Below are 14,283 nucleotides of genomic sequence, written 5' to 3'. Positions count from 1 at the left end.
GTTTTTTCTTCACTTTAAGGTTTTTCTATTCTGCCACTTGGTGGAGCCCAAGTCCTCTACATGTGTAGTCTCTCAACTTCTCTCTGACTCCCAATCTGAAATAACAGGAGGGGCCTGTACATCCCAAGGAAGAGGGGTATTTGCATGGAGCCAGCTTGCACTTAGAATCACAGAGCCAGATAAAAAGGGGCACCCAGCTCTAGTCAGTCCATTGAACTCAGGAAGAAGATTCTGGGTGTCTTCACCATGGCTTGGACTCCACTACTTCTCATTTTCCTTCATCAATTAACAGGTCAGTGGACTTAAATAATTCTGGGAGAGTAAATGTTGCTTGGAATGTTCTTCCTTGTGAATGAGATTTGCTTGTCCTTACTAATTTTTATTATCTTCCTTTTTACAGGGACATGTTCCCAGTTTGTGTTAACTCAGCCAAACTCTGTGTCTGGGTCTCTTGGGAGCACAGTCACCATCTCCTGCAAGCTCAGCGGTGGTAACATTGGAAACTACTATGTGCACTGGTACCAGCAGCATGTTGGAAGTCCACCCACCAATGTGATCTATAAGGACAATCAAAGACCATCTGGGATTCCTGATCGGTTCTCTGGCTCCACTGACAGCTCCTCCAACTCAATCTCGCTGACCATCACTGATCTGCAGATTGAGGATGAGGCTGACTACTTCTGCCAGTCTTCTGATAGTTATTATAAACACAGTGATGAAAATCATGGGGAAGTAAGACAAAAACTCCGTAGAGCACCAGTTGTGAAATCACTTGTAAAAAAGACCATTGTTTTTTAATGTTTCCTACAAAATACTGGTATTGGGAGTGCCAAATCATAATTTTCTCTTGGTTCAGAATAACATTCTACTTTCTCTTCCCTATTTGGATGACTTTGCTCTTTATACATATATGCTTGCTCTATGGGATAGAAATGTTTGAAATTAGGAATTCTTGATGGAAATACTACTGACATTTTGTGTCTGAGACGTCCTTTCATGTTTGATGTGTTCAGCGCCATCTGTGACCATGAGTCACATGCATATTTTAAAATTTTCCCTCCATTACAACATCACTAGGTCTCTGTATTGCTAATTGTATCTGTAACATGGAAAATGCCACACTTGGTTGTACACGTCTTTCAAGAAGTTGTTCTAATCTTTTAAGAACCCCTTGTTTTGACACTTATTTCATCAAGGCGTAAGAATGAGGTTTTATCTCCCTGAGTTCATGTCCCCAGTTGCTAGACAAAATAACAATACTGAATTCAAGATACTTTCCTGATGATATGGTCATATTCTAATGAAGACAAAGTCTGTTTTATTCATTTTTATTGATGACCCAACCAAGATCTATAATGTATTGTTAAGGAAAACCTAGTGTACATTTAAATGTTAAAACATTCATAGAGTGGACATTCAAGTGTAATAGTGCTCTTTCATTTCACGAACTATCCTTCATCTCGGAAGGTCTGAAGAGCATGGTATTAGAAAGTTAAAGGTGACAAAACGAGTGCAATGAAGAGTCAAAGAAACCAAAACATACTGCATTAATAATAGTTATATCGCTGGATAGCATGGGTCAAGCCTTTATTCACAGTACCTGGGAGGCAGAGGGAGGTGTATCTTTGTGAGTTAGAGGCCAGCCTGTTCTTTAGAGTATGTTACAGGACAGCAAGTGCTTAACAGAAACACCTTGTCTCAGTCAAATATGTATATATATATATATAATGTTAACGTTAGAAAGCTAAGTTGTGATCAAACACAACATGCATCTATCTCATTTGAGCATTTATTGGATGGCAGTGAGAAGGGAAACAGATGGGTCAAAAATTGAGTAAGCTTTTACTTGTATTCTGTTTTATTTTACTAACAGAATGAAAACAATGACTACCTCAGAGAGTGGATTAATTATTTACTCAATTTCTTCAAAATTTTATAGTTTTGAGCAATTTTTTTATTTGGGGGTTACAAAACATTATAGTATATATTTCCCTGCTTCTGGCAACTTTCCCATCTTTCTGATACAGAACATGGGTTCCTCATGAGAAGAACGAGGAAAACACTAAGAATAAATTGAGGCAATAATGTAAATAGAAAAATTAGAAAGGTAAAACATGTAATTAATTATGTGCAATAGGTCTTCTGCTGAAACTGTGACAGTGGAGAAAAACTAAGCAGATCAGTTGAGGATCAGCATAGAGGGTGAAAGCTTGGAGAACTGTTTGTGTCAATAAAGAGACACAGCTAAGATGGCTGCTGGGTCAGGGACTGAATGAACTCCCACCGGGTATTATGTCTGGACAGTAGAACCTTTTTTTGGTTGGTACTTGAGACTGACTTTGATGATTATATATAAAAAGTAAAAAGTATTATTGTATATACAATTCTGGGAAATAGATAATGTAAAACTATTATTAAAAGTTATTTTTGACATGCAGATTGTTGACAAGGTGTTTGTGGTATTTAGGACTGTAGGGCAGATGATATTGGAGGCTCTGGGAGAATAAGTTTGGAATGGACCCTTCTTCTGAAATGGGCAACTGCGGAAGGTATCACAATTTCAGTACAAGAGATAGTATAATTGTAGAGAAAAAAAGAGAAAAGAGGAGCAGAGAAAGGAAAAGAGTAGTAAATCTAAAAACTGAATGGGAGGGAACTTATCTATGACTGTGGAATGAGTCTAGCTGTAGACAGCAGAAGCTAAGGTTAAAGACAGGGAACTTAAGAAAATATGCACTGTACTTCCAATCAGTGGTAGAAATCATTTTAGATAAACAACACTATAGAGACAAAGCCTTTTACCTGCAACACCCACACTGATAAATGCTAATGTGTGGTGGATATATGCTAAGAGATGGTCTGCAGAATTCTTTTGGCTTGAGGGAGAAAATTATTTTGATTCTTCACTATGAAGGGCTTTATGCAGTAGGAAAACAATGTCAGAAGGGGAGACATTTCCTCAGTCAGGTTCTCCACAGAGGAGGAGGGAGTTTGCTGTTGCTTTATAAAGGATTGAAAGTACACAGCAGCAGTGACCTGCAATAAGCCCAGAAAAGAGAAGTGGCTGCTGGCTGCTTAGGGAAGATGCACTCACTCTATCTAGTTCTGGAATATAGAAAGGCCAGAAGTTCCTCTGATCCACAAACTACATACCCTGGCTGTTAGGAAAGCATCCAAATGAAGGCGTAAGTCACAAACAATCCCATGCCAGTTTGGGATTATGATTAATAGGATGGTTATTTATTTAAGGGGGAAAAACTTACAGATCACCAGCCCAGACAATAGCCCTCTGCACAATCAGGAAGGGAGCCTAGTCACTGGATGTGGAGCCGGAAGCCAGAGAGAGTGAGCTGAGGGCAGTGGCTGCGTTTTTAAAGAGAGGGGGACCGTGGACCACAGAGCTGATATCTCAGAGGCTATTGGCGGAAGGAGCAGAAGAAGCTCCCACAACATCCAAATATCTATAGAAGAAGCTTGGTTACACTTTATTATTTTATTTCAATCATATTTGGTTCTATCCTAGTGTCTACATTATCCAGACCCTCAGTGCTTTCACTCCAAGTAGTTAGTATCAGGGTTAGAATTACTCTCATGCATGGGCATCAGACTGGACCAATCACTAAACCCACAAACTCTGTGACAGCCTTAACCTGTCACATGCCATAGGCAGGACAAATTGTAAGTCAAATGTTATGTGGTTGCATTGATCCCTCAGTCCTTCTGCCTGAAGTCCTTCTGGTCACAGGTATAGCCAGTTCATACTACATAACTGCTATTACTAGGAGTCTTAGCTGGGGTCATATCTGTAGATCCCTGGGAATTCCATATATATATATATATATATATATATATATATATATATATATAAATATTCCACCTCCTCCCCTCCTCCCACTTCCCTTCTCTCCCATAACCCCTCCCCTTCCCTCTCCAGTCCAAGGAGCAGTCAGGGTTCCCTACTCTATGGGAAGTCCAAGGTCCTCCCTGCTCCCCCCAGGTCCAGGAAGGTGAGCATGCGAACAGACTAGACTCCCACAAAGCCCGTCCATGCAGTAGAATCAAAACCCAGAGCCATTGTCCTTGGCTTCTCTGTCAGCTTCCACCATCAGCCACATTCAGAGAGTCCAGTTTGATCACATGCTTCACCAGTTCCAGTCCAACTGACCTTGGTGATTTTCCATTAGATCAGTCTCACCGTCTCAGTGGTTGGAAGCACCCTTCGCAGTCCTGATTTCTTTGCTCATGTTCTCCCTCTTGCTCTTCATATGGACCTTGGGAGCTCAGTCCAGTTCTCCAATGTGGGTCTCTGTCTCTATCTCCATCCATCACCAGGTGAAGGTTCTATGCTGATATGCAAGATATTCATCACTGTGGGTATAGGATAAGGCCAGTTCAGGCACCCTCTCCTCTGATGCCGAGGAACAAGCTGGGGACATCTCCTTGAACACTTGGGAATCCCCAGAGTCAAGTCTCTTGCCAACCCTAAAATGGGTTAATTAATTAAGATATCTACTTCCCTGCTTTCAAATCCACCCCTCCTCCATCCCAACCATCACATTCCCTCAAACTCTCCCCATCCTCCCTTTTCCCTTCTCTCTCCCCATCTCCCCCTATCTCCACCCACCCCCACTCCTATGCTCCCAACCCCTGTCAAGAAATCTTGTCCACTTCTAATATCCAGGAGGATAACTATATGTTATTCTTTGTGTTCACCTTCTTATTTAGCTTCTCTAGAATCACAAATTATAGGATCAATGTCCTTTATTTATTGCTAGAATCCACTTATGAGTGAGTACATACCATATTCATCTTTTTGGGTCTGGGTTACCTCACTCAGGATAGTGTTTTCGATTTCCATCCATTTGCATGCAAAATTCAAGATGTCATTGTTTTTTACTGCTGAGTAGAACTCTAAAGTGTATATGTGTCACACATTCTTCATCCATTCTTCCATTGAAGGGCATCTAGGTTGTTTCCAGGTTCTGGCTATTACAAATAGTGCTGCTATGAACATAGTTGAACAAATGCTTTTGTTGTATGATTGGGCATCTCTTGGGTATATTCCCAAGAGTGGAATTGCTGGGTCCTGAGGTAGGTTGACTCCCAGTTTCCTGAGAAACCGCCACACTGATATTCAAAGTGATTGCACAAGTTTACATTCCCACCAACAATGGATGAGTGTTCCCCTTACTCCACATCTTCTCCAGCATAGGCTATCATTGGTGTTTTTTATATTAGCCATTTTGACAGGTGTAAGATGGTATCTCAGAGTTCTTTTGATTTGTATTTCACTGATTGTTAAGGAGGTTGAGCATGACCTTAAGTGTCTTTTGGCCATTTTAACTTCTGTTGAGAATTCTCTGTTCAGTTCAGTACCCCATTTTTTAAATGGGGTTAATTAGAGTTTTAAGGTCTAGTTTCTTGAGTTCTTTATATATTTTGGAGATCAGACCTTTGACTGATGTGGGGTTGGTGAAGATCTTCTCCCAATCAGTAGGATGCCTTTTTGTCTTAATGACAGTGTCCTTTGCCCTACAGAAGCTTCTCAGTTTCAGGAAGTCCTTTTATTCATTGTTGCTCTTATTGTCTGTGCTACTGGGGTTCTACATAGGAAGTGATCTCCTGTGCCCATGTGTTGTAGACCCCTTCGAACTTTCTCTTCTATCAGATTCAGTGTGGTCAGATTAATATTGAGGTCTTTAATCCATCTGGGCTTGAGTTTTGTGCATGGTGATAGATATGGATCTATTTTCATTCTTCTACAGGTTGACATCCAGTTACGCCAGCACCATTTGTTAAAGATGCTTTCTTTCTTCCACTGTATACTTTTAGCTCCTTTGTCAAAAATCAGGTGTTCATAGGTTTGTGGATTAATATCTGGGTCTTCGATTTGATTCCATTGGTCAACATCTCTGTTTTTGTGCCAATACCAAGCTGTTTTCATTACTGTAAAGCAAAGGACACTGTCATTAAGACAAAAAGTCAACCTACTGATTGGGAGAAAATCTTCACCAACCCCACATCAGACAATGGTCTGATCTCCAAAACATATAAACATCTCAAGAAACTAGACATTAAAACTCTAATTAATCCAATTAAAAATGGGGTACTGAATTGAACAGAGAATTCTCAACTGAAGAAGTTCAAATGGCCAAAAGACACTTAAGGTCATGATCAACCTCCTTAGGGATCAGGGAAATGCAAATCAAAACAACTTTGAGATAATTTAAACTTTTTAACAGTATTTGGGGAATGTGACAGTAAACACCCATGACCAAAACAGATCAAACCATTAGAAATATCTACTTTATCAATGTCTAAACTTAGACCAAGACTAGACTTCTGATGACCACCTGAATAGTAGTTTGTAATACCTTCTGGTATCTTTAGACTCACCTAACCAGAAAACTGTGAAACTTTGTGAGATGACTGTTTGATAAGTCTGCTGAGTACAGGGATCTTGGAGTCTGTTTTTATAATCTGCAAAGAGATTGGGATTGAGAAGGGAAGTTTGAAATCTTTGGGAAAGTTTTCCCATTTCATATCCTCACTGCTTAATCCCCCTTGATTATATATGCACATTCAGTTTATCAATAGGGAACAGCTGTTTCAGTCTGGTATGCTATGGAAAAGGCTGAGTAAATAATGTGATTTCCATTCTTTAGGCTTTGCTCAGACCCTTGACATCTCCATATTGCCTCCTATAGTGTTCCATATATGGTCATATTTCAAACTTGTTCCTGATTCAGAGACTCAGGTTCAGATTGTCCACTGCACTTTGTATTCTAAGGTATTTAGGATGCCACCAATCTCAAAACTCTTGATTTATCATAAACCAAAGAAAGTTGGAGAAGTATAAGAAGTCCCATTTGCTGAGTTTTTTTGCACATGCACTGTGGATAATGGTCGATTCCAACCTCACATGACTTCAAAACTAAGGTGGAGATATTTTCAGTTATTAGTAATTCACACAAGTTTATAGAGATTGGAACAGAGCCTGTTTCAGTAAGGAGGCAGGTAGGTTCTAGCTCATTAGCTTGCTGTACAGATAACTAATTGTATAGTATTGGAAACTAAGAAGCAATGATTAATATGCCTAATTCTGGTTATCTTCCATATATCAATTCAGAAACTTTCTGTTTTAGAAACTCCAGAGAGGCCTTTAGAATCACACACTTTCTAACTCAATGGGGGAGGAACCATGGCACGAACACAATCATTATAGCTCAGTGCTCAGTGTTTGAAATTCACTCATTATTTTCTCAGCTCTAAAGTACTTGGACATCTCCATTTCTTTGGCTCCACTCTCCACAGCATGCATTCTTTATTGCAGGTTCAGTCTGAATTCAGATCCTGAGAGCTCAGCCTTTTCTTTTTTTCTTCAGTCCATACAGTAGTGAGTGGTTTCTGCTGCATCTAATGCATCCCTGTTTCCCTGGCCTGACCGCACTTCCTTTGTGGAAAACATTTGGAGGAAGCACTTATGAAAGGCAGAAATCTGCAACAGCTTCTTAAAGTCAACCTAGCAAAAAGTGGTCCATCTTTTTCTCAACTCATGCCAGAATCTGCCCACAGCAGTGGAGACTTATTTAGCTTAAAGCATGGTAAATAAAAAATATACTGTATTCCTTTACTAAGATCTATGAAACTGAGAGTTCCCAAACAGTTAAGGATACAGTGTAGTGGAAACTGAATGTCCCATTTGAAGACTACAGTCTCATTTGTAGACAAAAGAAGATACACTAGAACATCTCTAGATCTTTTTGTCCCCTCTGTATTTTGCCAGAACATCCTCTGGGCATTTTATCACGACAGGAATGAGTAACTATATCCTCTTTCCCACTAGAAAGAAGTGGGTGCGTTCGTTTCTGATTATTTACTCTTCTGAGTGAGAGGTGACTCTTTACTACCCCATGACAGTACTGAATTCCTAATCTTATCATGTCTGTGTAAAATCCAATGAGGTAGGAGAGGAAGCAAACAACAAAAAGGAGAGAAAAGAGAATTGCAGACTTGGAGATGACGGGTAGGAAGTGCAGGTAGAAAGCGGGCTACTCGGCACAGCCCTCATCTCCAGGCTTCTACCCAAGCAAGCTGATCCAGTTTTGCCTCTGTTACTGGAACCTGGGAAACTATTATGCTGAATCAAAGGTTCTTTATATTACCTCTACTACCTGACTGTGGCACTGTTGGGAATGGAATCCAGGTTTTAGTGTAGGTTTCCTTCCAATGCTGACCCCACCCACAGATCTGAAAGTAGGCTATTGCTATTTTCTTTCCTGCTCCCAGTCAGATGTCTCCAGCTTTGCACAGTTTAAGAATCCAAGAGCCTGTGTGGAGAGAGGAAGCTATCAGAGGAAGAGTAAGCTTCACTAGGGATCTCTCCCAAGTGCATGGAGTGGTAAACATTTCCTGTCACACTCTCACAAGCTTAGTCAGTCCTTGTGGGTCCTATTTACCATAATTTGACTGAAGAGTGACAGCACAAGCCTTTGTCCTGGGTCTCAAGGTTGAAATCACCTCCCAGCCTGCTCAATCAGTGCCTAAGCCCCTACTTTCAACACGTTCAGTGGAGATGGCAGATGACTGCATTTTCCACCATGCAGTTGTGGGCAACTATCATCTGGTTTTGAAAGGGCTTTTAGTGCCACACGTGTCATGACTCTTTACAAGTGCTTTTCTGAGATTTTCTGTCACGTAGAGGACCTTTAGAATAGGTCATCTCCAATCCTAGTTGAGAGAACCCAAGGCATGGAACTGGTGTGTTAGTAGTTGTTTAGGGTATTGCCAAGGTCATCCTCTGGCATGGTCAAAGAATTGAATGACTTGTCAGATGAAGTCATGCTTCAGAATTGGAGAAGACTAAAAGTGCATTAACCAGACTCTGACTTTGGTAATTTACAGGGCCCCTGAGTATCCCTTTTCCCAGACTGCTCCTGTGTTGGTGTTCAACCCTGTGGATTTTAACTGCTTCCTCTTGAAATATTTTTTAAGAAGAAGAAGTAGAAGTGACAGTCTCAGAAATCCTGACTTTGCTTTTCTTTCCTACCCATGTCCCTTTAACGATCCTTCAATTCCTTCCCCGAAAGAAGTAGTTTCATCCCAACATTCCTTTCTTGGACATGTTCATACCTATTAGAGGACAGTGATAGGCTGAACTTGAAAGGACAGTGTTGTTGGCAAGAACAAGTCATTCAGAAATCATCACTTCCCTCCCAACACTTGTTCAGGTAGTGGTGCCATTGAGTATTCCGCAAAAGCTACTCTGTAATCTACTTCCTATTCTTTGAACCTTGTCTTTATGAGTAGGGAACACATCACTCTATTTCATATTTTATATTTTATACCGATGGAGTCATTATCCAGGAAAAATATTCCTACCAATTAAGGAATTTAACGATTTCATGGATAGTACCTACATAGTAAGGAAACAGACTAGGAAACTAAACAATTTCAAGTTTGACAATTCAGTCTAAGCATAAACAATTTGATATGTTGTTCTCTGCTGATAGACTCTTAAAACAGTGTAAATTTTCAACTGTTTTACTAGAGATTCTCTTACAATTAACATTGAAGCTTTCAGCAGCTATATATTTAGTGTTTCATTGGACCTAATATGTGGACAGCAGATTATATTCAATCTATATATTGGCCATGTGTGCAGCCATGCTTGTGTGGTAACAAGTGTGTCTGGGTACCCGAGGAGGCCAGAAGAGGGTATCTGATCCCTTAGTGCTAGAATTACAGGAGGTTGTGAGCTGTCTTACATGGTGCTAGGAATGAAGTACACTTCCTCTACAGGAACAACAAACACACTCACCACAAGCACTGCTGAAATCCACTCTAAATGACAACACAATAATAAATTCTTACAAAGAAATGACCAACATTGCAATGAGCAGTGTTCTAGAGTTAAAAAAAGGTGTGCCTCTCAAACCATTGATTTTTTATGCAAAATAAAGTGGGTTAATCCCTGCTTCGATTGACACATACAAAATTATATTAACGGATAATTTACTTTCCACTCAGAGTCTAGATAGAGATATGTGACTTCCCTCATGTTCGCATGATTTGCAGAGGGAGGGGACCTAGAAGTTGCTCACCTAATGGAAGAAAATGGCTGCATTGGGGAGTAATGCTTTTTTAGTTTCTGATGTTTTCTCTTCACTTTCAGGTTTTCTATCCTGCCACTTGGTGGATAATCCTAAATTTTCTTCTGGTCACCATAAGATTATAAACATCCCAACCATGTGTTTCTAAATACATGTATACATAAAAAATATATATATGCATGTTAAAACAATTTTTAATAAGAGGTTATGAATTTGAAAAGGAGCAAGTAGGGGCATAAAGGCAGATGTTCTGGAAGGAAATAAAGGGGAAGTGGTGTGATTATATTAAAATCTCAAAAAAATAAATATTTTTAATCAAATAAACATAGAATAATAAAAATGGCACAAAAGACTTTAAAAGGAGACTCCATACTAATTTTAAACTTCTTCCATAAAATAGAAAAGGAGGATTACCAAATACATCCTATGAAAACAGTAAAACATTTATAGCCCCCTGTCTGCGCTCTATGCGCTAGAATCCAGTTCGCGAGCTTCGGGCAAGGGGCTGGAGGTTGAGAATACACATGCAGAGACAGACCAACACATGGACCTCCAATCGCTGGTACAAAAGCCCTTCTTTAATAACACCATGGAGGCTTAAATACCCTGCAATCAATGGCCAACAGATAAAAATCCCATCCTCTGATCCTCTAGGCAAAGCACAGCTTTTAGTAACTTCAATTAGAAGTCTCTAGCAGGAAAGAGCAGCTGAAGGTCAGGACTCAATTGCTCCCAACAGTATTTTAATTCTATTTCTTTTATTTTTATTTTTAATTTTTGGGGTTTTTGTTTTGAGACAGGATTTCTCTTTGTATCTGTGGCTGTCCTGAAAATCTCTCTGTAGACCAGGCTGTCCTAGGTCTCACAGAGACCTCTGCCTCCCAAGTGCTGGTATTAAAGGTGTGTGTACCACGTTAAACTTTTTTTTTCTTATGGATTTTATTCTTTTCATTTTCTCTCCCAAGCCTACATATATTTTTAAACACACTGTAAACTGTTCAGAAATTTTTTTTGTGTGACCAGCCCTGAAAAGCTCAAGCCATCTTTATTTATACTTCAAAACAAGGATGTTTTACTCACTCTCCAGGATTAATATGCAGAAGAAATAAAATGTTTTCCCCCAACTGTAACACCAAAACAACTTTTAAAACAAAAATAACAACCAATGTTTTGCTACCTTTGCTAAATTCAAAGTCAGACACATCTTTTCCTTTCAAAGCTAACAGTTGAAAAATGTAGGCCAACATTTTCAAGAATAACATTATTGCTCATAACGTAACAAAGCATATTATCTGAAATAGAATTATTTGCCAATGAACTCCATACATGTAATGAGCTTATATTTCTCCAACTGTTTCCTTGTCATACTACTGGGTTCTGGACACTTAAGCCTCTCTATAAATGGTGAATTCTGATAAGGCAGTCATTTTCTACCTTAATGTTTTTGTCCCCCAGATTTAGGTGAGGTTATTACTGTCTCATGTTGTTTTCTTATATGTGCCCAATAACTTTTGTTGCCTCTGATTCTATCAGCACTGAATCATACAAGTTCTCAGGGTCTAGAATAACAGCTGATATTTCCAGATAAGAAACCTGAGATGCATCAGTTTCCAAATAATTTTAGGGAAAAAAATATTTGAGAAAAAATTGGGGTTTCCAGGAATGATCACACCTGTCTCTTTTATAATTGACAAAGTGAAACTAAAAACTCCCAAGAGAATTGTCAACATTTTGAGAGAGAAGAGAGGTTATAGTTCCCATGGTCCCAGCAGTATTATGTGTTGTTTTGAGGTCGACTGGTTATTGCCAAGTGACAGACTGTCTCCATGCACTTTGCCTCAAAGAGACCCAATGGACCAGCATTCATATGCTGATCTGAAATCATGCCAGATGGCTCCCAACACAAAGGCATGTTCATTCTAGTACCTGTGGAATAAAGACATGATGAAGAGGTGGGGAAAAGTAAGATAGAAAGGCCCTATACTGCTTGGACCAGTACTTGATACAGTCTTAGAATATATTGCATGAAAAATTCTTTTTAATTAAAGGAAAACATATTCTTGTTTCATTTCCTTTTATTTTTTCATTCAATATCATTGTTGTTTACTACACACTGTTATTTCATAGAGATAGAGTTGAGGACAGATATCAGTTTTTAAATACAAATGATAGAGGTCGTGACTGTATGTCCTTAGTTGTTACATATACCCACCTTCAGACTCAAATGTTCATGTATACTATTGTTATTTTTGGTGTTCATGTAAAAATGTGCATGTCAGGCATTCTCTTTTAACATTTCATTCTGATCTAAAGCGCATCCATGTTAGTGATGACTTCCTTGAGGATTTATAACATTCAATGATAAAAGCATCCATCCCAGCACGTATTAAGAGAAAATCAGTTTGATGATAAATCATCATAGATTACCTGATCAAACCTCTACAGGCACAAGACAGAAGAAATCTGAATTTTTGGCTAGCACTCAACTATCTAGATATCTAGTCACAGAGCAAAAAATCTCTACCATTTTCTTTCTTGTTCTCATTCCTCCTTTGACAGGCCTATGAAGCTATCCATAGGATTGTCTAGTTCATTCCATGTCCCTGACAAAGAACTGAGTGGCTGAGAAGGACAGATTCTAAGCCACAGAGACAAGGAAATTAGTAGCATTGAACAGAAGAATAGACACTAAGGCTAGAAGTTTGTTTAACAGATGTTAAATTGGGTATTTGACAGGTTCCAGGGTCATTTCCTTTCTCATATTGATCCTGTCTAGATAGCCACAACTGTGTTCTCCTGCAGCTTCTCCTCACAAAATCTTCTGAGAACAAGGAACTGCCATCTCAGGGAGTCTGCCTTCTCTTTCCCTGCCTGCCTATGTTTCTTTAACTCTCCTTTATTCCCCTATCTCTGAGAATGAAACATCCTGATATCAGGGAAGTGGTCACAACTTCTCAAGCTGATTTAAGCTGAATGGTACAGTCTAGGTGTCATCAGTCTGAAATAGAGGGGACTTTTATAAAGGGAATAGTTCCTGTGTCTGGTCCAGGGAGATGCGGCAAAAGTTTGGAGGGCAGTCCATTTGGCACTATATCTTCAGGGTTATCCATAGAAGCAGAGGGGCAGACTAAGTGTATAGGAGAATGCTAGAGGCCTTGATACCACAGCAGCGTAGAATAAGTAGTCCCAGGAATATCTCACCTTGTAGCAACCAGTCAAAGTCTAGTTTTGAGAATGATGAACAATGAACAGTGGATCCGCTTTCAGGTACCTTGATAATTGTTGGAGTAGTTAGACTCACGATGTCCTGTCCCTCATGGATGGTTTCTAGAGAGGGAGAGTATATATTTAACTATGATTTGATTTCTTAGGTTAAAATAATAGTGGGCTCACCACCCTTGGTTGCAGATAGGCACTGCACTGTTTAATTGCTAAGGTCAAGTTGCATTTTCTTACCAAGATGGAAATCTCATGAAAAACAGTTGCATAAAGAGCATCTCATATAGGTTTAAGCCTAATGTTCATGGATTGTGAGTTCTTGAACCATTAAAGAAACATGTCTATTATCTGACTCCTTGGCTGTACCTTCCTGCTGAGTGTTTAATATCATACACTCTGCCAAAATTTATCACACTTATTTTATTTTTCCCGTCAAGACAACCTAAAGATCTGTTCTTTAAGTGCCAGTTGGGTTTGAGAGGAACTTCTAGCTCCTCTAAACTTTCTTCTTTCAAAGAAATTTTCAGATGTTTATGGAGATAACTCAAAAGCCTTGCTTAGCTCTGGTTTTGCTTGGCAGTACCAAAGAAATTTTTCTGTAGTATTGATTCTCCTCTTTTTAGACTTTATACTTCTTAAAGAACAGGTAGGGTTTCCGTGGCCTCCCTGAAAAAATAGAAGAGAACAATTACAGAACATGTTGAGAGTTGTTCCACAGTGTGCTGAGACTTAATTGGCTCTGGAAAATCATGATCCATTGTAAACCTGCAACTACAATAGTATAGCCATCAAGTAGGATTATCAAACAACCAGAATGCCATTTATATCAGACTGGTGTTTAACAACTGTGTGATATATAGATAAAGCTGGGGAAAAGCCATTAACCAAACCCTTTAAACTTCTCCAAGCCAGTCCTTGTAATTGCTAAGAAGTAGACCAATAATTCTATTGA

General features: G+C 39.3%; 1 gene segment (V, D, J or C); it reads left to right on the top strand.

Annotated features, from left to right (window-relative positions):
* Window positions 1-200: 200 nt before the first annotated feature.
* Window positions 201-813, top strand: LOC142847948 (immunoglobulin lambda variable 6-57-like). The segment is given in 2 exon segments: window positions 201-292; window positions 401-813. Coding segments are annotated over 2 exon segments (444 nt in total).
* Window positions 814-14,283: the final 13,470 nt, after the last annotated feature.

The sequence above is a fragment of the Microtus pennsylvanicus genome, chromosome 1 (genome assembly GCF_037038515.1).
Source record: "Microtus pennsylvanicus isolate mMicPen1 chromosome 1, mMicPen1.hap1, whole genome shotgun sequence".
Taxonomy (NCBI): Eukaryota; Metazoa; Chordata; class Mammalia; order Rodentia; family Cricetidae; genus Microtus; species Microtus pennsylvanicus.
This window is presented reverse-complemented; position numbering and strand designations above follow the sequence as displayed.